This window comes from Micromys minutus (genome assembly GCF_963924665.1).
Source record: "Micromys minutus genome assembly, chromosome: 1".
NCBI lineage: Eukaryota > Metazoa > Chordata > Mammalia > Rodentia > Muridae > Micromys > Micromys minutus.
The window spans coordinates 226,226,158-226,249,921 of NC_137969.1; the positions used below are offsets into that span (position 1 = coordinate 226,226,158).

Consider the following 23,764-nt stretch of genomic DNA (forward strand, 5'->3'; position numbering starts at 1 on the left):
CCTCCTCCAGTCATTTCCCCTGGTGCAATTCCTCTTTTTTGGATAAATCTTGATGACTACAAGACCTGGCTCCACAGTGATTCTAATAGAAATGTAGCATATGTCTGGTTGTTCTGGAAATGTTGATGTTAAAGCAGTCTCATCAGTTCTCAGAACAGATGAACAACTCCCAGCCTTCTGTCTCCCCTTGTTTTAGCCTCAATGTCATCTTGAGCATTGTTTCAAAATCAAAACAGAACCAAAAACCAAAAAGCCCAACCAACCAAACAATCATACAAACAAAACAAATACCAACAAAAAGGGAAGGGGGAGAAAAGAGAACCAAGTACGCCTTTAAGGTAAATCTGAGAGGAATTGGTGTAAATTGATGGGAACTACACTAAATAGACAAGACATATGTGGAGATGTGCATAAAGTGTCTCATCCATGTGTATATGTTTCATGTATGTCACCTGTCAGCTGAGGTAACATAAAAGCAGTGACATTCCAATAGCAATGAACAAACATCACAATTTCCAAATGTTATTTCTGAAATGGAATATACATACTTGGAGATGGCTGTTCTCAAGGCCGGGATAAATCTAAAATAAACATCCTATACTGTGCTAAACAGCAAAGAATGAGAGAACAGGAGAAAAAAATCTCAGGTATCGGCTGCCAGCGGCTAGACAGACACGACTTCAGCAGCAAGAGGAATATGAACTCCGAGAGATCCTCAATGACACAAATAGCACAGAGATGAAGAAGCTACTCATAGCAAAAGCCAACTGACAACAACAGAAGTACAAAATCAGGTACTACTCTAGCAACACAAGTAAGAACGACCATTTTAAGCTAACTAGTGGCTACATGTTTATGGAATAACAAGAATTATTTACAAAATCTCCCAATATAACTTAACGGGCTAGAAAGATGGCTCTATAAATAAGAGCACTTGCTTAGCAAGCATAAAGACCTGAGTTCAAATCCCCAGCATGCACTTAAGTCAGGTACGGCTGGATAGTCATGCATGCCTGTAAGGCCAGCAAAGCGGGGGTGGGGGTGGGGTTATTTCCTGAAGCCGAGGGTCAGGCAGCTTAGCCAAAACAGCCAGCAAGTTTCCAGTCCAGCAAGAGACCTTATCTCAAGGGAATGACTAAGAGCCACGGAGAAGACTACATGGGTAGACTTATGTACACAAATGCACACACATGCATACAACACTTGAGTGTACTTCACATTTTACACTCAAATGATGAACTGGAGTCTACACTTTTGAAGAAAAGCACTCTGACAATATGGAGTAAGAGCCCTGAGGATGCGGAGATTGCAGAGATCCAACCCTACAGACCGTGCACATGACACTATACACACATAGTCAATATTAGTCCTGTCTAAAATATAGCAAATGGGGAAACTTGAAAATAACTCAGGAAGTAGTTAAGAGCCTGAGCTACAGATCTCAGGAATTACACTACACACACTAGCAAACACTGGCAAGTGTTCACAACAGACTAACATGACAAGAATCTGTAGGATGATAATGGTATCAACCTTTCAATTATGCAATAAATGTATTACTGTAATATAGAGGACTAGCCAAATGGTACAAGACATGCTTAGTTATTCCATTATCATTTCTCAGAGACAAGGAAATGGCACGAGGAGTAATATACACAAATAACTTTATTGTTTAAAGATATATACTGGCGTATCTGTGAGTTAGGTGTACTGCCCAAGTCCAGTAGAGGAAAGAGTACAAAAGATACTTAAGAAATATTCACATAGAAAGCATGGTAGGGAGAATGTCCTCTTGTGAAGAGCAAGTGCACTGCGTACAAACAAGAGGGCTGCGATAGTGTTTCCGGGCTCAAGAGCCGCCCACGGTGCTGAGGTATACTGACTGACAAGGAGCTTGCCAGCTTCTTCTTGTCCAACATTCACTGAAGTCTCATTCGTTTCTCAGGGGGACCTTTAGTGCTCACAGTCTGCTGAACGTTCTTTGCGCTCTCCTTCTCCTCAGGTTTTACAGTTTCTGGCAAAGGCTCTGCCTCTTTCTTTGCCTGATCCACTAGATGGCAGAAGCAGGTATTTTGTGAAGACAAATGAAGGTAGAAGAAAGACATACATTTAAACAGTGGTTAACATTAATGGTTTACTCTTTCCAATTCATTTTTAATTGCTTATCAAGTTGAATACTTTGTTGTTTCCTCAGGCAAGCATATTTTAAAATTAATTTATAAACCTAAAAAAAAATCAAGGAAATGTATAATGTTAGGTAAACATGTTTGTACTAAAATGAGACATGTGTGAACAAGCCACAAAAAATGGCAACATCAGAGTCAGCTCAACATTTGTTCACAGTGGTCAACCTAACATCACGTCACTTTAGATTCTTTGCTCTTCCCAGTCTATACCTCCAAATGCTAGTATCACTACCACAAAACCACTACCTGCTTGCAATTCAACAGAACTCAAAGGTTAGGAGTGACAAACTATACTGAGACCATCTAAAAGGACAAAATGGCCGCAGCTCATCTCTCATACTGTTGCTGTTAGAACATTAAACAGGCTGCTTGATATTACTTTAAGTTCAATAAGAACAGCAGATGAACCATACCTGGGACAGGCTTTTCTCCAGACTTTTGCTAGGATTTGAAAAATAGAAAATGAGGAGAGAAGAGGGAAAACACGTTAATAAAGTTTCTTCTGGGCTTTATAGTCTTAAATGGCATACTTACATAACTGCATTACAATGACAATCACCATTCAGGCACCATAAAAGAAAGCTGTTCATTTTCAGAAAGATATAAATCTAAAACCAGAAGTCAGCCATACAAACACCACACAGAATCTAATGAGAAGAAATAACAGAGTCTCCAAACCTTCTGATACTTATCTGCTTAGAGGATATGAACTAATAGAAAGGAGAATGGCCCAGGAGTGCCTTAATCATAGCACTTGAGAGGCAGAAGCAGGTGGGCCTCTGTAACTTTTGAGGCCAGCTTGGTCTACACAACAAGTTCCATGGATAAATCCTTTGGTTTTAAGTATAGCATGAATGGGAGCTAAGAAAGAAAAATACTTTCCTCTAAAGATTTACTTTTATCTGTATGGATATTTTGCCTACATGTATGGCTGTATACCAGGTACATACCTGGTGCCCATGGAAACCAAAACAAGTCAAATCTCCTGGAATTAGAGTTACAGATGGCTGTGAGCTGTTAAGTGGGTGCTGGAAACAAAACCCAGATCCTCTTTAAAAAGCATCAAGTGCTCTTACTTGCTGAGCCACCTCTCCAGTCCAGCTGGTTCAGTGGGTTAAGATCATGTACTTCTCTTGCAGAAGACCTGAATTTGGTTCTGAACACCCATACTGGGCAGCTTACAACCACCTGGAACACCAGCTCAAGGATCAGGCACCCTTTTTTGGCTCCTGAGAGAACTGCATTCACATGCACAAATGTATATACAAAACCACCATAAACAAATAATTTAAAAAATCATAACAAGAGGTACAATATTAAAAACTAAACTTCAGGAGCCTGGGAGATAGATCAGCAGGTAAAGGCACTTGCCACCAAAGCCTGACCTCCTGCCTTCATCTACCTGAGTTTGAGTCCCAGAAACTACAAGTTGAAACACACACACACACACACAAACACACACACACACACACACTTTTTAAATTGAAACTACAAAAAAGACTGCTGGAGACATTAGAAGTCAGAAACAGTGTCAAATCCCTACTATACAGTCCTTGATTTTTTGATAGACTTTCTTCAATCCCAGTACTTATATTAAATGTTCCAAAACACCTTCTTCTCCCTTGAGGCTCACAGCAACTCCTTACTCTTAACAGTGACACTCTGCATGCTAAGTTAAGGTGCACTAACAAAATAACGGGACACGAATACCACATCACTATACTTTCTGACCTACCTTGGCCGACTTCTATGAACACACATACAAGTATCCATGCACATCTGTTATCTCAGAAGAAAAGGTAATCTCTTTATCCTCACACTATACAGTCACATTTAAAAAAAAAACTTTATTAAATTTTTATGCATACTGTTTTGTTGGCATGTATGTCGGTTGCAACATGCATACATGCTGCCCAACAAAGCCAGCAGAGGGCCTCGCATCCCCTGGAAATAGAGTTACAGATGGATTGGGTGCTAAGGATTGAACCCAGGTCCTCTGTAAGAGCAGCCAGTGGCCCTTAAGCACCTGATCCACCTCTTTCCCCACTGTCATGTGTTTCTAAATGTCTCTGAACATAGGTGCTCCCCTTAAGCCTTCTTACTATCCGCTTTATAAAAGACCACACATTTCCCTGGACTCTCCTACTCCACATTCATACTGCCAATTATGAACGTGCATACTCTAACTGCAAGTACTGTGAACATTTACACTTAACCAGACGAAACAGGATGTATTATTATTCACAGTGCAGAGAAGGTTAACTGACACTGCCCTCCTCAGAAAGGGTTCTTGAAATGGCTGTGGTGGTGATCCCAGATACTCAGAAGACTGAGGAAGGAGGAGCACATGTTCATAGTCTACTTGTGCTACTTGAGCTTCAAGGCCAGCTCAGGCAACTTAGTGAGACCCCCCCCCTCCACAAAGAAAGCCAGTAAACTGGCTCAGTGTGTAAAGTAAAATGCACCTACTACCACATCTGACCTGCTTTTGACCCCAAGGACTCACACCAGGGAGAAATTCAACTTGTTGCCCTATAACCATAAGTTACCCTGTAACATCCATATGTCCCCTCTCCAGAGAACCACCCTCCCAGTAAGTCACAGTAAGTAAATATTCATTTTTTTAAGGAAAAAAAGGGGGCGGGGTTGTTGAAGATGTAGCTTCTCCAAGGTCATAAGCTTAACCCCCAACATTGATTGGCCCTTGGCTGGAATATACAAACCTGAATCATGGGGGTTCCCACTATTCTGGACCTGATAGCACTGCTTCACTGTCCCTGTGTTGCACAAAATATATGGCTTATGCCAAAGATCTGCTTTCCTTCAGAGACTGTGGGCCTTTGTTAGGTATGTGAGAGAGGCATCAATGTATGTTAAACTTAAAAACGTAGTTCTGAGTTTCTAGTACATTTCCAAGGCAGAAATATTCATATATTGCTGCAATTTATTGTTCAGGTAAAAATACATACTCCATACCCTGTATAAGAAAGGGGAAAGAACAAGGATATCCTTCACTGTATATAAACCACAGACTCCTCCAGACTCTATTTCTATTTCCCATAGAATCTGACTATATACTATATACTCTTTTCTTTCTTTCTTTTTTTAATGCATAGGTGCATTTTGCCTGGATGTACATCTGTATACTATATGCATACCTGGTGCTGACAGAGGCCAAAAGAGGGCATTTGAGTTCATTGTGAGCTGCTGTATGGGTGCTGGGAATCCAACCTGGGTACTCTGTGTAAGAGCCAGTGCTCTTAACCACTGAGTTGTCTCTTCAGCCCTTGGCTATATATTCTTACTGTATCTCACAGTAATAAACTCTCCTGAAAAAACTACATACCAATCTTTATAAGAAATTACCAAATATGAAGATGGTTACAGACACCCACAACACAGCTGTATATCATGAACAGATCAAACTTAAATATATCTAAAGTAGCTTGGAGGAGCAAATATTTAATAGAAGAGGAAACATAGAGTAACACTGAGACGGATGAAAACTTTGAGATTTTTTTTTACTGCTCGTTATGAACCACCACTTGAACGAACGCCTTAAGCACCAGCACACGCTGACTAGTCTTTTCCGGTGGATACTGCTGACCAACCAGCAGAATGTGCTGTGAGACATGCAAACATGTTTTTAGTCAAACTGAATCAAACATTCTTAAGGTAAACCTGACCGGAGTCACATCCTAAAGTACTCCAGCAGTTTCCAGATTAAAAACCAAACCCACTTAAAAGAATTTCATCATAACAGACAGAACCAACCTCTACTCTCATAGTATTAGTGTAACATCCAGCAGTAACAACAAGTAAAACACGGAAAAAAGGCTTCAAAGATATAAGACGTCACGAATCACTAAAGAAGAAACATGCTTAGACACCAGACGCCCAACTGTTCAATACCCTTAGCTCCAAATGACTATGGAACTCTGGGTAGCATTTGCTTCTCTAAGCCTGAGAAGGAAAAATCCTGGCATCTCCAGAGAAGCCATCTTTTCCTGCATCTATTACAGAGCTAGATGTAATCTCTTCCCTATTTTACTTTTAGCCCTTGAATGGCTAAAGACAAACTTTGGGTTTAAAAAAAACAAGCAGTGATTTACATGTATTTGTTGCAACCTTTAAAAGAAAAGCCTCAGAAACTGACATGAAGGGTATAGTTGGCTTGATCACACAATAAGCAGCAGAGTCATGGGTTCTGCTGTAGACGATCTACTTGTTTGTATCTTTTTAATTGCCGTAACTGCCTAGAAGGCAAAGCTTTCTTTCATTAAGAGTTTAGGCTGTCTTTAAGTTTCTACAGTGTCTAGGCCTCTCTCACTAGATGGCTCAGCAACTCTGAGCCCTGGCTGTACTTAAAGGACCTGGGTTTTATTCCCAGCACACACACAGTGGCTTACAAAGGTCTGTTCCAATCTGTTATCCAAGGGCATCATGCATACATGTGGTACACAGACAGATAAGCAGACAAAACCATACACATTAAATAATTCATTTTTAAAAGAACCTTCAGGTATAGCTACCTGATATGGATGCTAGGAACCAAACTTGGGTGATCTGAAAGAGCAGCAATGAATGACTCTAACAACTGAACTCTAACAGCCCCCTGGTGCACATTTTAAGATGGAGTACGTATCGTACACTTACATCACAACACAACCTCTGTGAGCTATGTTTGCCATGCTCAAGAGTCACATATGTGTAATGGCTAATGTACTGGACAACACAGAGCTACATGTTCTTCTCTCAGGCCGCATAGCAGAGAGGGTATACTCACTGAATGAATGACCAACCCCAAGCACACAGCTCTAACTCACGTTTCTCCTTGCTCACCTTCAAGAACAGTTCATGACATTTCTGGTTGGCTTTCTGATGCTATGTTCCAACCTGTGTCACATGCTCTCTTCACTTTCACAACCATTACAGTAACACCCCTCACTATTTTACAGTCAGACAGGGCAGAAGAGGCCTGTTCTAATGTCATTTTATAGTGTTAAAAAAAATTCAATTAGTTTGAAACTACTTTAAAAATTTCAAATCCCTCTTAACAGCAATAAACATGCCTGTGAGAGCACACATCTCTATAAAGGGTCAGAATAACGAACACTAACCACGACACTGATGTGGCCACATGCTCCATCTCTCACCTGATTCACTTTGAAAGCATGTCAGCAGAATGGCAAGTAGGTCTGCTGCTGCTGCTAGACTGCTCCTATATCACTAGGTGGCATTACAAACCTTTAACACTGTTACAAGAGACAGATATTTCTACCTCTGCTTCCTTTCTTAACCATGACACACCCTGTGCCGTTCTCTATCCTACAGACCTCATGTCTCAGACTTAGAATGCAGCAGGCAGAGTAGAAAGCATGAGCTTCATAGTCTAGGGTTGTCAGAGCCTATTATGCACTCAGCAACCTTATGGTTGAGAATCTATCTAAATACAGACTTCAGTGTTCACAGACGCAATGAGGGACACTGAACAATGCTGAGCCCCTTCCCTTTATCCACTACCTCCACTGATTCTTTAAGAACCTCCCTTCTCATTCAGAAGTAAATTTTTAGCTAATAAGGAAAAGCAGTATTTTAAAGTCATACCTAAAAAACTTTCCAATTAAAAATGTGTTAGAAAAATGTCAAATCAAAATTCACAACACATTCTTATTACCTGAACAAATCTGGGTGGAAATTTCTGTCTGAGGTCTATGAGTAAAGCATCCACACGCTGTCTTTGAAAAATAGAGCTCGGTTCTTCTTTCCTTTTGGCTTTAGGTTTGACTTTGTCTATTAAAATATGAAATCCAAATCAACATACTGAACGTACTCAAACCATTATTTTTAATGATATCTTTACTAGGACAATTCTTCAAATAAAACATAGTAAATACATAAAAGATTCCTAGCTCTCCTTTGCAAACATTTCAAAGGCTGAAAGCTCAATTTCAGTGTGTAACACTGATAGACAAACAGTTTTTAGACTAACATTCCTCATAATTACCTAAATCAATTCATATTATTGGCTTGAAATTACTTTTGAGTATTTTAAGTGCAATTCAGTGGTCCTTTTCCATTGAATCTACTACTAAGGACACATAGAAAAGACAAGTTTTGCAAATTAGTTACTATGCTTAATAATAAAGACAGTAATTAAACCAGGCAAGAGAATTAGAAGTTCGAGGTCATCCTTGGCTATATATCGAGATAAGATTAACCTACCTGGACCACACAAAATCTGTTTCAAAAGCCTGTGATTAGCTAGAAATGGTGATGCATTCCTTTGTTAACCTAAGCAATTGGGAGGATGAGGGCAAGAAAATTGTGGGATCAAGTCCAGCCTGAGTTCCACTGGAGAAATTTTTAAAAACACAGTAATTTATTCAGTCTCATTCTCTCTGAAAAAAGAGCTAACCACTGTATCAAGGGGGGAAATTACAAAAACAAGATCATGAAGGCAAAATTTAAAAAGACTATAAAGAAGAAATTCTGAAGTTATTCAAATATGTGATTTGCTCTAGGTAGGGGATAGATATCATAAAGTGGGGAAATTGCCTCTGGGTCAATGTCACTCCACTAAGGCCCACTTTCCCACATTAAACACCCGCACCCAATATTAAGAATCAAAATAACTATATCTGAAAGGCCACTGAATGCCTCTAAATCCTACATAAAGGCCATCTTTCCCACACTTCGTTATTCTCAACAATGAAAACACACTGATATAGACACATTTCTGTATCACGACAGGTGGTAATATCAAAAAATCAGAAAGTGACCTAGGGCCAGTGAAAAGTACAGTGGGCAAAGTTTCTCCTCTTTGCATTCTAAATAATTTAAACCTCAAATCTTCTTTACAAAGCTTGTGAACATGAGATCCCTTGGACAAAATAACAATTGTTCTGATGTTACTATTCCTGCACCTATGCACAAGGGCAACAATGCCATTATCTTCTGAAAAATTAAAACCTATCTAGGTATGTCACAAACTGTTTTGGAAGGGCCTGGGCACTACTTACCTTGCTCCTCATGATCTTTAAAGTGCCACCAATACCCTTTGGAAGGGTGGTACCGACAGTATGACATAGCTTCATCAAAAGCTGACTGAATACCATGCACTGCAGTAAGCTTGTAAAACAAAACAAAAACCAACACATTCTAAATCTCTCACAAGGTCAACTAAAGTGTCCTAAGTAAATATAAAATATTACCTATGCAAAGACAGTAATTTCCTATTTTCAGAATCTAGATTAGCATTTAACAGTTGTAGTAGTCACCCTTCAGTATCTGCAAGGGATTAGTCCATATTCACATGCCTTATATTTCAGTGTAACCTACAAATTCTATATATTTTAAAATAATCTCTAGATTACTTATAAGGCATAATGTAACATAAATACTATATAGACAGCTGTTGTAATGTATTGTTTAGGGAACAATGAAATGGACAACAAAATAGTACAGGTGTAGTTCTTTTTCCAAGTGTTATACATATTACTAATGTGGACTGTAGCTCTTCAGTAGACCCAATATATTAGCACTGACCTGATCTACAGAAACAGTGCTCAAAACCTTTTAACAGTCAGCATCTCACACCAGCTTATACAAAGTAGAAGACCTTCAACTTGATTCTCAGAGCAGGGTATCTCAATTAGAAGTCTGCATTAATGTTCAAAGAATACGAAAAAAGCTAAGTGTGCTGGCACACATCTGCAAACTCAACACTTACAAGACAGAAGCAAGAGAACCAGAAGTTCAAGGCCAGCTTCAGACACATGGTGAGTCCAAAACTACTATGTCAAGGACAGAAGGGAGGTAGGGAGGGAAGGCAGGCAGGCGAGTGAAGACACATACCACTCTGGAGTTTATAACTGATCCCAAGTCTGGCGCCTGATAGATGACCCCAGCGATGATATAGTAGTCAGCCAGTGGAATAACTAAAGCAGCAAGAAAAAAATGCTTTTGAACACAAACTGCTAACAAAACGATTTTTTAAAAAACTGAACAACTAAACTTCCCTAAATGTAACTTTAAGGGAAGGCCTGGCAATTTCTCTCTTTATAAGCAAGCAATATAGGAAAACAGCCACACTGTTCATTTATTATGTTACCTAGAGCTGTCAACACTTGAGTAGTTCTATGTCATTCCATCTATAAAGCCTGAAGAGTCCATCAGCTCTTAACTGTGTGTGCAGAGCTTCTCAAACCACAGGCACATCTCAATCAAGTTTAATTGGCTCAATGTTCACCTTAATCTTGTTAAAATGAGGTTTTTACTAAGTACATGTACAGGTACAAACAGCACAATTCAGTGTTTGTTCTGTGTATGCTGTGATTGCTGTCTGTCAGCTAGAGTGAGGATATCTGGTGCACTATACTTGCCTTTGAGTCCCAGGACTGAGCCTGATGCCATCTCATGCCATTTCTATATCCTGGATGTTCCCAAGTGACCTTGCTTATTATCTAAGGTTCTCTTTTTCTCTGTAGAGACTCTTAAACCTTTCATTCTGAAACAAGATTTGGATTTGGAACTGTAACTTCTTTGGCAAGTGATTCTCTGATACTGGACCAGGATAAAAGATGTCCCCAAGTATCTTGATGTAGGACATCTACTTGAGATGTGTCTCTTGGCAACACTACCCCGCTTTTCTTTGAATCATCTCTTCAGTGAGACTACAAATCCCTGGCTTGGTTTCAAGATGTTTTCAAGTGCCGGTGTTCACTAAAATGTATGCCGTAGCTCTCTCGTTCAAAACTAGATCTGGATTCAACCATTCCTCATTGTTGTTTCTTAAGTAAATGTTCATTTGGTAATAAACCCAGGTACGATTTTTGATTGAATGTGCCATTTGAATATACTCAGTTTATCTTCTATGACTTTAATAAAACTATACAGGTCATGCATTTTTATAAATTATCAACTCAGAGACTGAGGGGAAATGAAAGGTTCAAGAGACTCAAGGGCCAAGAACTCAACAACTGTGTTGTAGTGCTACAAGAGTTTTTGATATGCTTCTTTAAGTGTAGCTATACCTACCTGCCCAGCAAAAATGTAAACTATGAATAAGGGGGATGCCTGGTATGCTACTGGGAGTCTGCAATTCTAGTGGGCAGAAACTGTCATGCCTACGTGACCAGGTCTTTTAAAAAAAAAAAAAAAAAGCCTCAGGCTCAGAATTTCAAATGACTTTCTGAAGAGAAATAAATAATAAACAGTGTGTAGGATGATGTCATTATACAACAAGGTGGGTCCAGGAGCCTGTCACTGGATGAGAAGGAAGGGCAGGTGTGGAAAAGTCTAGGGAGGAGAGGAGGAGGAAGTCAAGGAAGCAACATTGAGGCAGACATAGGTGTTCCTCTATACAGATACAGGTTGTTATGAATATTTTATAAAGGATGGAATTGTATAGGATGATCTGACATATCTAGGTGGGCAAATTATATCATACCAATTAGATCAGAATACTGAGTGGTGTTTTCCTTTAATGCACCAACTCAACGCCAAGGGAATTTTGAGAGGGTAGCCACCGCTGGGACTGGGAGTGGCAACAGAAAATGTGAGCGGAGTTCCGGGCTTTCCGGGCTATCAGAGAGGGGGCCAGGAGAAATACTAACAAGAGGGCGACAGTTGCTGGGATGAATTAATGATAGTTCTATATGGCCCTATAGTACCAAAACTAGCGTGGGTCAGAGAGAGCTGGGGGTAGCACAAAGCAGTAACACATGGAAACTGGTGGCAGGCATTTCTAATATTTATTGCAACAGTGTGCGTGTGCACATGCATGTGCGTGTGCATATGCATGCGCATGTGCACATGCACTGAACAGAAGATGTAGATTCCTACAATGTGTTTTTGCATGATTGTCCAGCTGTGCATCCTTACTGGGCAGCCATAATGAATTCTGGCCATGAGTACAATAGATACTAAGTCTGATGAATATACCCCTAACAAGTATTATACATGTATGTAGTTCGCATGACCTACAAAAACAGAACTTAATGCAAATCAAAAACAGGAAAAAAACGTAACATTTAAGTCAGTTGCAGAATGGTATACCAAAATAAATCCCTTATTTAAAAATGAAATAAAGCACACAGTGCAGAATGTAAATTACAGTGGTTTTGTACATTTTACCTTGAGCAGGGGACTGGCGCTGTTGCTTTCGGATGATGAAAAGAATGGGCTCTTGAGCATGTAGAAGGATGTATTCAATTCCAACCATCTGACTGAAAGAGACATAGAGATCCCTAATGACTCCTAACTCTCTGTAGGACACCTAAATTACCAGATAAATTATAACAGTATTGTAAAAGGGTGGCTGAAATTGTTCATGTTGAAAGTTGGCTATTGAATAAAACTACCTATTTTCCTATATAGTGGTATTCAGATTAAAATGTGGCTTTTAAACAATATAAAAATTCAAATTTTAGTTTCAGTAAGATTATATTTAAAATTACAATAAGTTACAATTACTTCATAGTAAAAGATAATTAAAATATAGGAACTAAACTTTATAAAACCTACCCCATCCCCCATATTTATATGTGTTACTTCAGAAACTCGTGCAAATAGAACAAAACTCTTATTTAGCATCCTATGTCTAAAAAATCTTGCTTCATGTTTGGATAATTTTTTTTCACTTGTCAAAGAAGGGCTTACAATAAGCCAGACTATATTATAAAATATTAGATTTAAAAGAGAATAATCAGTTATGGTTGGACAGTCCCAATGGTAAACTCACTTACTGAGCAGCAGCTTAGTCCTGCCTTAGAAAGACATTATGAAGTTTAAGTTACAAATGTATGTCAAATTTGCACAAACCCAAAAAAAGTTTTATTATTTTAAATTATGTGCTTTTATATATGCACTATATTTTATGTAAGGTCAGAGGACAATCTTTTGTTGTTTATTTTTGAGACTACAATTTAATTAAAACACTACTCCCTACCATTTCTCCCTCCAAGCCCCCCAACCTACACTTCCTCCACTCCTTCAAATTCGGTCTCTTTTTTCATCAACTGTTATTACATAAATATACGTACTTTTATGTATACATATTATATACTTATATATAATAAATATAAACTTATATATACTATATATAAATAAAAATACAGATATTATATGCAATATCCCAAATATAACCTGTTAAGTCTATATAATGTTACGTGTATGTGTGTTTTCAGGGCTGTTTAGCTCTAGACAACCAACTGGTGTATTCTTTGCTGGAAGGACCTCTCTCCCAGTCTCAGCTTTACTCAGCTACCTATAATTCTTTGTGTAGGGTTGAAGCCGCATGTAACCCCACCAAGGCCCTGAAAGCACACCTTTCAAGAGCTCACTCTCTTCTCTCACCTATCAAGCATGTACAAAGGTGCTTTTACCCACCAACTTATCTCCCCAACCTAAAACTTTTGTTTTCTTCTAAAGGTTCTACTGTGCTGTTACCAACCACCATGAACAGGCCAAAATGCATGTGGTCAGTATTTGTTGCAAAATCTCTAAAACAACTTACTTCAAGTGCTCTAATGTCAGCCTCTGCATTTTGACCACTTCATTATTACACGTCCTGTCATAAAAAGGATTGCTTCTTTCTGAAAAGTAATCCAGGACACTACCACTGTTCAAAATGGGAATCCAAGAGCTGTCAACCCAAGAGATTCCCAGCAGATTATCTATAAGGAAAAAAAAAAAAAAAAGAATTGGAAAAGACAAATAATCTAATTTAACAAATACCTATTATGTGCTATGAATTAAAAAATAACTTATTCTGCCCTATGTACTGACAGTCTAACAGAGGCAGATATGACAAAGAAACACACTAAGTAGTAAAGTTAGGGATAAACTACTTATAAAAGGGAAAACAAAACACTTTAAGGGGAAAATGGAAATTATTTTTCATGGGACAAGATGTGGATTTTGTACTGTGTTAAAAAAAGGCTTACCTTTCCTGGGAAGTATAAACTACTTCCCAGGAAGATTCTCAGGGGAAACCTGCTCAGAGAAGGGGCAGAGAATGGGAGAAGAATTATAGAAATGGGTGACCAGGAGTAGGGCAATGAGTGAGATGTAAAATGAATAAGAAAAATAATTAAATTAAATTAAAAACAACAACTATTTCCTAGCATAAAAACCTTATATACAAAGGTACGAAAAGAGCTAGGTGGTGGTGGTGCACACCTTTAATCCCAGCACTGGGAAACAGAGACAGGTGGATCTCTGAGTTCCAGGACTGCCAGGGCTACAGAAAAAAAAAAAAAATTACATTAAAATCCTAAAAATCTTGACTTCTTAAATGTTGAAAACTGATTTAAAAAATTTCAAACACAGCCACAACCACCAGTTTGAAGATCCTTCCACTTCAAACTGAAGATCCAGGGAATATAGGGAGCCTTCTATTACAGATAAAGAGGATAGTGCTGTAAAAGTTAAGGGGCAGACGGTAAAATCCATTTTATAAAGTCATGTTTCTGATTCAGAGTAGAATTAAACCTCAAATTTTAAAAAGACATGGTAGATCCAAGAACACTGATGAAGCTCTACAGGTCACAGCACTCCAGGAGGCTAGGACAGGAAAATCAAGAGATTGAGGCTAGCTTGGGCTACAAATCTGCCTTAAAAGATGGTAAATTAGTTCCCTATCATAAGTTTTATTGTGCACTAGCTATGATGAATTTCCTAGCAGTTCCCACTAAACACCACTATAGTTAAGTAATTATGATACTTATGTAATACTGGAAGAAAAACGTCACCTCTTCTGTACAGCTACTTTTAGCATTTCTGAAGAAGTCAGATCTAAGTCAAGGTGACAAGCAATTCCATGAAAAATGAATCAAATGAGAAAAAGATGTTACATGTAATAATTTCTTTTTTAAAAAATTGTGCTTTATGTGTTTTAAAATAGAGGAAACAAACTAAGTATACTAACAAAAATAATCAATACCAACCATTTATATATATGTATACCTATATCCATAAATGTATATGAACAAAGTCACAATATACAAAACCAGGAAGTAATGTTTTTAGAAAAAGACATCTTTTCTGATGAAAAGCAACACAGGGAAAAACCACAACTACAATTTAAACTTCCTAATCCTACTAACAATTGTATTTACTGTAAAGTGTGCATTTCTTTTAGCTGCTTTAGGAAACTGACTTTTTCCTTAAAAACGTTTTATCTTTCTATTTTTACCAGGCATAATTATTCCATGTTCATATCTATTAACTGCTGGAAGGTAGGTAAGATCTGTAATTATACATAAAATATTATGTATATTAAATGTTTGGCACACTGTAACCCAGTAAGTGTTACAGTAGTAGTGGTATTTTCTGTTCTCGTGGCAAATTTAATATTACTTTTATTATTAATTCTTATACCATAACCAGAAACACAGATAATGTGCTCCCATTAAATTGTGAGTTTTTAATTCGTCAGGAATGAGCATAATAATCACTAAATGCTTCCAATTCATTGACTGAAGGTCAAGGCAAGTATGACTTATCCACAGATCTTAATCAATTGAAACAACCTAGTGTATCCAAGGACATTAATCTACAAAAAACTGAAATGCACAGTAAAGTCTGAAAATGTTACTTTTCCCACTTCAAGGTAAGTTGTGATCACTTCATAAATACACCAAAAATCAAACAGATTTAACCTTCTCACTAATGAAGCTCTTCCAAGCCTTCTCCCAATTTCTATCCATTTCAGAAAAGACCTGTTTTTTTGTTTTTATTCTACCCTTGTCTTTTACACTATTCTCAGCTGCTGAAATGATCTAATAAATACATGCATAAATTTATAAAAGAAAACAGTCAGAACATGCCATCCCTGTCGATCAAATCTCTGCAGTGGCTCTCTTGTCTTAGTCAGAGGAAATGAACTTTACCCTAGCCTACAATAGTTATCTAATTTATCTTCCCACATCTTCTCACTTCTACATCTCCTCTCTCCAGCTCTGGCTATGCCAGCCCATTCCTCTAAACACCAGACACATTACAATTATATTAACAAATCTAAGTAATAAGCAACACATTATATGCGTGTATGAAATTGTCAAGAGGAAAAATGAAATAACACACACACAAACAACAAGACATGCTACCCGACTAAGAAGCAATTAAGAGGCTGCGTCTCCATTTATTTATTTATTCTGACTCGACGAAAATACCTCTACTGCTCAGCCTGCCGAAGGTAACCGCTGAATGAATGAAAAAAAAAAACGGTATTATAAACTAAAAATTAAAACTTATTAATATGAAGACTTAGAAATTTCTGTTCGATGACTCATAGGGCGGGATCAGTCCTTATTTTATTCCACTCCTCTCTTCCGAAAAGTCATCCCTTCGCCTCCATATGACGCCCAGCATTGCGAGAAAAAACCCCAAACGGTTTTTAATTTTTCCGCTTCTACCCTTTTCAAGAGACTTGTCAGAACACGAGAAAGCGCGACAACTTTCCGTTAAATTAGAGCTTTAGGCTGTCCAGGAGGCACTCAGAAGACCTTGAGAGACCTCAGAGAATGTGACGCTGACTTCGGCCAGCTGTGAACTCCCAGTAAACCACAATCTGGTAGGGGAAGTATAACATTAATTACCTCGGATATCCACCGCCGCCATAATTCCAAAAGCACTCTAAGAGCCTCCTTCCGGCGCACACTAAAGGTAAAGAGAACTGCGACGGAAGCTGCGCCTGACTGCCGTACGGTTCGCATTGAGGTCAAAAGTATTCACGCGGAGGGCGGCGTTAGGGAGGAAAAAAAGATGGTGGGGCGTGAAGTGGGCGGAGCCGACCTTTTTTTTTTTTTTTTTTTTTTTTTTTTGCACGCCTGCGGGAAGGAAAAAGGAGTTGCACAAGGTGCGGGCAGGGAGGAGATGGGATTGGGACCCGCAGAATAATGACGCCTAAGGGCGGGGCCTGTGGACCTATGGAGTAAGAAGAAGGGTGAGCTGCTTCTGATCAATGCCAAGCTGCAACTGGCAGAAGTTGGAGGTACAGAGCCACAACAAAACAAACAAAAATAAGCAAAGCGTCAGGGCCGAACAGTGGGGAAAGTAATTTTATTTATAAATAAAGAGGTCAAACAGCGCTGCCTCGTGCTCATTACTGACATACTAAAATTCTCTAAACCAAACCTCTCCCTTGTAATCCCATCTCTCGGGAGGTAGAGCCAAGCGCTTAACAAATTTGGGGTCAGCCTAGACTACTTAGAGAGAGACAGTATTTTAAAAATAATAAAAACAGCTCATAAGTGTAAAAACGAGCTGTTAGATATAGGAGCTCTGTTTTTCACCTTGTCTCAAGCAGAGAAACTCAAGAGACTTTGGCTTTCCTGTTATTGAACCAATTAAAAACCTAAACCAGTTAAAAACTTACAGCAATTTATGACTAACTAATTCTCGTAAATTAGGAAGTGCTTCTGAGGCGAATTGTTAACAAGATTAAAGTGAGAAAAGGAATTCCCTGAGTAGTGCCTAAACACCTGAGGGCAGGGTACAATCCTGTGATGTGGGGAAGCCATAGAAAGCCACAACAGAACTTTCTGTGTCTTGTGTGGCATTGTAAAAGCAAAATGATGGAGATACCTACAAACAAGATACAGAAACTGAAAGGAGAGCCACAAAACCTGAGGGGAGGAGGGCTCCCTCCTCACTGGGCAGTATCCCAGTCATTCACAGTAATTACTCTTCCTCTTTCTCAGGGGTTGCTGCTGGAGCAGGTTAACCATTCAATTACCATCCGTCAGAAGAATTTAGAGATGTAAATTATCAGCAGTGACCACCACCCTTAGAAAGCATTTGGAAAAATAAAATTGTTAGTGAAGCTAGGTTAAGATGTTTTTACTACTGGCTCTGATGTAGAAAATCGTAGGGAACAATCTGAAGTTCAGAAAAAGCACACTCTTAATAGCTAAGCTAGGGACTTTTTAAGGTCAAGGAACAAGGGCAATGGCAGCACTGGCTGTTGTGACTCTCACTGAGGCTGGACTGGTGATGACTCATCTCTTATAGCCATTTTTGTCCTCGGCTTCCTGGTGTGATTTATTAAGTATTGCTGATGAGTAGGACTGCATTCTGAGGATTTATGGAGATATGACTGATTTTACATAATAGTTTAGATTCGTGAGTCTTTTAAGATTCTTGTAAGATTACTCTTAAAGGTAAATAATAAGCTAATTAATCCTTTCTTTGTAACAGCAAATTGCTGCCTGCCAGTAAGAAATCTGGCTGAGAAAACCACTTTGATTGCTCACACTTCGATAATCTATAACAAGTTCCTTAGTTACAAATGTTTGGGGGTTCTTGGGAATAATTTGTTTTCTTTTTTAAGATTTTTTATTTTATGTATATGAGTATATTGTAGTTGTCTTCAGACTCACCAGAAGAGGGCATCAGATCCCATGACAGATGGTTGTGAGCCACTATGTGGTTGCTGCAAATTGAACTCAGGACCTCTGGAAGAGCAGTCAGCGCCCTTAACCGCTGAGCCACCTCTCCAGCCCCATAATTTGTTTTTTTTTTTTTTTTTTTAAACCTGTACTATGTAATGTTATTTCTTGCAAATGTTATTGGGATCATACTGTTTTTTCATAGTCACTCACTAGAAGAAAACAAGAATGTAATCACATTGTAATTTTGTACTGCTTGAAAGATTTTGCAGGGATAAGCTATGGAAGAAAAAATAAAGCTGTTGAAACATTGTTCCTTCTACCTGCCAAATATGTATGTGTATATGTGCATATATGTGTATAAGTATGTATGTACGTATATGTATATACATGTCTAAAGCTTGTGTGGGAATGTGTGGGAACTCTTCTGTTCCTCCATCATATGTATGTTTATACTTAAAGCCTGTGTGGATGTATGTTGGAGCTTGCTCCATCCACCAACTGTGTGAGTGTGTTTGTGTGTGTTTGTAATGCTTGGATACTGTTTATTGAAACTTTGTATATATATGTGTATTGTGAAATGCTTGTTGGAGCTTTACTGCGTCATTCAATGTGTGAATATGTATTGTGTGTATTTTGTATGTATGTATGTATGTATTTGAATGTGTGAAGTTGCTGGAGCTCATTTTGGCTTCAACCATTCTGTGTATGTGTGCACATGTGTGTGTATGTGTGTGTGTGTGTGTGTGTGTGTGTTTGATTTTCCCTCTTTCTCGTCTCTAACCACTCACTGCCATAGGCAGCAGCCCCAGTCCGTGTCTGGACCCAACCCCTGTCAGTGGCAATCCCACTGACACCCATTGGTAGCCTGCCTCAGTTTACCATATGGTGACAGAGCCTGTCTTAGATAGCAGGCAACAGGATGAATATGATTGAACTTCTGATTTAGAGAGATGCTTTAAGGAGGATGTGTTTGAAGTGCTTATAAGACTCACGTCAGGGAATCCATTAAGGGGTCGCTGAAAACTGAATGGCATCTACACTAATACAAATGATTGAACTGATGGGGCCTGGACATGAAAATCATTTAGGGACAGTGTTAAAGAGCAGTGGTGGCAAACAGCCTGGTGAGGAAGACAGAGGCCTTAAAGGTGACTCTCAGAGTACTGGTTTATAAAACCAGATGCAACTAATCAACTTGGGAGTAACAACGGTCAAGAGATGACAATGAAGAACTGTTTGTTTTGAATATGTTTGTATTGCACGTGACAGTGTCCGTAAGGCATTCTATAGACCAGGGTTTCTTAAGCTTTTTGCTGCTGACATTTGGAGCCAATTAGCTCTTCTGAGATGGGGGAGCTGTCCTGTTAATTACTTAGTACCTGACAGGCTCACCTCTGCAGCAGGTGTGCAGCAACATTTGCCGATTGAGCTAATGCTTGAACAGATGGTATGATGGCCTTTGGGACAATAGGAAGCTCCTGGAGTTCAACAGTAGTGAAACGAGAGGTTGTTACATGGAAGTGGATCCTAAGGAAACACCTAAGATCTCTCCTGACTAGAGAACAATGTAGAACACACTCCAAAAGCACTATTTATGCTCTGGTTCTGCGTAAAAAGAAAAATACATGACTATCATTATATGATATCCTTCTGAGAAAATCTAGCACACCAGAAGAGGGCATCAAATTCCATTACAGATGGTTGTGAGCCACCATGTGGTTGCTAGGAATTGAACTCAGAACCTCTGGAAGAGCAGTCAGTGTTCTTAACCACTGAGCCATCTCTCCAGCCCCTGTCTTGGCTTGTTTTAACCCTGAGTTACTTGTGTGCTTTCAGTTGTATCTTTTTGTTACTCTCCTTACTTTTCTCTTGGTCTTCGATGCCTCCCACTGCTCTTTGGCATTGAGTGATACCTTACCCTGGGACATCTAAAACTTTGGTGAATGCCATTCTTGTCTGCTCTCATTCACACTTGCAGCCCAGTACACAAGAGAGCAAATATAGGTGAGTGGGCAGGTGTGTGCACAGGTACAGACACACATGCACAAGCACAGGCACATGAGTGTGCACACATGTGAGCATGTGAGCTTGCGGAATATACACACACACACATGTGCATAACCACAGGCACATATACACACACATACATACACACACACACACACACACACACACACACCAACCATTGACCTAGAAAATTCTACTCAGGTGTAAGCAAGATTAAAACAAAAGACAAACGTAGAAGCAAACTGTTTACAACTCTGAAGATACTGACAATCTATAATAAGTGATTTTAGTCAGAGGGGACTGTGGGCGGGAAAAAAACAAGAAACAACATCTGTGGACAGATGTTTTCCTTAGCCAGTCTTCTCCATTGACACATGAAGAAATTGTAATATTTTTGTACCTACCATTTCTTAGAAGTGGGGATGCCCAGGCAATTGGTTCAGTGACTGGATGATTCTATCTCTCAGTCCATTTCTATACTTTCTCTCCAGCTTGGTTGCCAAGTAACTCTGATCCGATGCCTGCCTTCCCAGTAATTACATTTTTGTGTCCTCCAATCATTGCCTCCCGTTGAGTTTTCCTGCAGTTCACATTTTATTTCAAAATTGAGCCTATGTAGACATAAGGAAATTGGTTTCTGTCCTAAGAACTATGCATAGACTGTGCTGATACAAGAATATTGACCAAGTATTTACTGATAGAAGGAAACCTCTGGATTCATACTCAATTTCCTGCTGACAGAAGCAGCTCATTTCTGCAGATATTTGTCTCTGTGAATGTGGCTTTTGCGAGCTGGACAAATAATGTAGACTTGTTTTGTATTTTCTCATAACTGTCAAGACTAAAATGCAGTGTTACTTTACAGATTGACCCTTAATAGCAAGAGGGGAAGGCTGACATGACAGAGTCCATTTTCTCATCCACCCACACCATGCAGTATTTTCAAGTTAGATGCAGACAAAGAGTATGGATACATACAGTTTTCAGATAGATAACATACTCATGTAAAATGTAAATGAACACTATGTGTGTGCTATTACAGGCTGAGAATGCCCATCTGATAGTAGCCACATCGCTGAAAGAAACAGTTTTCCCTTCTTGCTCTTCCTTTATTCCCTAAGCTGCTAGTGGTGGTTGAGTATAGAATGCCCATGTACATAAATATCATAATAAAAAGTAAATGTAATTTGACAGATATTATGTGGTTACAGAGGACAAATCAACCCTAAAACCCCTCGTTATCATAAGCTAGATACATCTGACCTTCAAGAGTCGGTGTCTGTCTTGGTGGGGTTCATCATGCTTTTGTCTGATATTTCCTTGCTCGCCTCCCATCCATCTATTTGAGGTCAGGAAGGTTTATTCTGTACCAATGCATGTATAAAGTATATAATTAAAAAAAAAATTCTAGGCCACCGCCCGCCCTCGTTCGCTGGCGCTCCCCGCCCGCCGCCCGCGGTTCTCCATCGGTTCTCCATCGGTTCTCTCCTTAGCTCCCACGGAGCTTCTCATTCTTGTCTCAGAGCTCGCGAACTCGCGGACAGGCGTCCTCAGCACGAAGAGACCGGATTCGGAGTCGTCGCTTTGAGTTTTGCATCTGAGAAGTTCCAGGTACTTTGTACAACTGCGTCCCAGAACCTGCGTGTTTTCAGCACCTTTGTAAGTGATGGCTGCCATCAGGAAGAAACTGGTGATTGTTGGTGATGGAGCTTGTGGTAAGACATGCTTGCTCATAGTCTTCAGCAAAGACCAGTTCCCAGAGGTTTATGTGCCCACGGTGTTTGAAAACTATGTGGCAGACATTGAAGTGGATAGAAAGCAGGTAGAGTTGGCTTTATGGGACACAGCTGGACAGGAAGATTATGACCATCTGAGGCCGGCCTCTCTCCTACCCAGACACCAATGTTATACTGATGTGTTTCTCTATTGACAGCCCTGATAGTTTAGAAAACATCCCAGAAAAATGGACTCCAGAAGTCAAGCATTTCTATCCAAATGTGCCCATCATCCTAGCTGGGAACAAGAAGGATCTTTGGAATGATGAGCACACAAGGTGGGAGTTAGCCAAAATGAAGCAGGAGCCGGTAAAACCTGAAGGCAGAGATACCGCAAACAGAATCGGCGCCTTTGAGTACATGGAGTGTTCAGCAAAGACCAAAGATGGAGTGAGAGAGGTTTTTAAGATGGCCACGAGAACTGCTCTGCAAGCTAGATGCGGGAAGAAAACGTCTGGGTGCCTCATCTTGTGAAGTGCAGCCTCATGCGGTTAATGTGAAGTGCTGTTTATTAATCTTAGTGTATGATTTCATTTATCTATAATTCACCTCAGATTACAAATCAGAAGTCATCTTGCTGCCAGTATTTAGAAGCCAACCATGATTATTAATAATGTCCAACCTGTCTGACCAGCCAGGGTCCTTCTGACGCTGCTCTAGCAGCCCTCTCTGCACTCCATCTTACACCAGGGCTAATTCAAAGAATTTCTTAACTTCTTGCTTCTTTCTAGAAAGAGAAACAGTCGGTAACTTTTTTGAATTAGGCTGTAACTACTTTATATTAACATGTCCTGCCTATTTTTTGTCAGCTACAAGGAACTCTGGTGAGTCACTCCTTCAGAGCTTTACTTGTTAACAGATTCCATTGGCAGAGCTCTGGGGTGGACATCCAGTTTTTTGAAAACTTGCTCAGCCAGAAAGGCCCAAGTCCATGCAGCTGTGGCAGAGTTATAGTTCTGTGGTCTCATGTTAGTTACCTTATAATTACTATGTAATTAGTGCCACTTAATGTATGTTACCAAAAAATAAATGTTTACCCCAGACTAGATGTAGTATTTTTTTTTTGTATAATTGGATTTCCTAATACTATTTGTCATTCCCACAGAAAGTGTATTGCTTTTTTTTTCTTTTTTAAGAAAGTGTATTTGGAAATAAAGTCAGATGGAAAATTCATTAAAAAAATTCTATAGGGGCTCATGGTTAAGCCTTGAACCTCATAAGAGAATTTGGATTCTGGATTTTTGAACAGTATGATAACCTTTAAAGGCTACAGGGACTTTTAGAGATGGGCTGAGTATACTTTGCATTATAAGATGAATATGAAGCATTAGAGGTGAGGGTAGACTGCTGTCACGCAAACCAAAGTGACTGGGTGTCAAGTTGACAAGGGGTGCACTTG

General features: G+C 39.3%; 1 protein-coding gene and 1 pseudogene across 4 annotated transcripts; one reads left to right on the forward strand and one right to left on the reverse strand.

The window, feature by feature from the left end:
- Window positions 1-1,691: 1,691 nt before the first annotated feature.
- MED6 (mediator complex subunit 6) lies at window positions 1,692-16,862 on the reverse strand. 3 transcript variants are annotated; one of them, XM_080910200.1, is made up of 8 exons: window positions 16,790-16,862; window positions 13,705-13,864; window positions 12,324-12,415; window positions 10,044-10,126; window positions 9,209-9,317; window positions 7,864-7,979; window positions 2,600-2,627; window positions 1,692-2,050 (listed from the first exon to the last, which is right to left on the reverse strand). In XM_080910200.1, the coding sequence occupies exons 1-8, from the start codon at window positions 16,809-16,811 to the stop codon at window positions 1,920-1,922; spliced, it is 741 nt and encodes a 246-aa protein (XP_080766326.1). In that variant the 5' UTR covers window positions 16,812-16,862; the 3' UTR covers window positions 1,692-1,919. The 3 variants fall into 3 exon arrangements, with proteins under 3 accessions (XP_080766326.1, XP_080766328.1, XP_080766327.1); XM_080910201.1 differs by lacking the exon at window positions 1,692-2,050 and adding an exon at window positions 2,128-2,224; XM_080910202.1 differs by lacking the exon at window positions 7,864-7,979.
- Window positions 16,863-22,165: 5,303 nt separating this feature from the next.
- LOC308420746 (transforming protein RhoA-like) lies at window positions 22,166-22,839 on the forward strand (annotated as a pseudogene). The gene has a single exon. The product of its transcript is annotated as a transforming protein RhoA-like (transcript).
- Window positions 22,840-23,764: the final 925 nt, after the last annotated feature.

Bases quoted from the DNA above. Each gene is read 5' to 3' on its own strand.
- MED6 (XM_080910200.1), bottom strand. From the start codon at position 16,811: ATGGCGGCGGTGGATATCCGAG. The intron at 13,865-16,789 runs GTAATTAATGTT...TTTTCCTTATAG, and splicing joins GGCGGCGGTGGATATCCGAG to ATAATCTGCTGGGAATCTCT. The intron at 10,127-12,323 runs GTAAAATGTACA...TTGCTGCTTTAG, and splicing joins GCGCCAGTCCCCTGCTCAAG to TTATTCCACTGGCTGACTAC.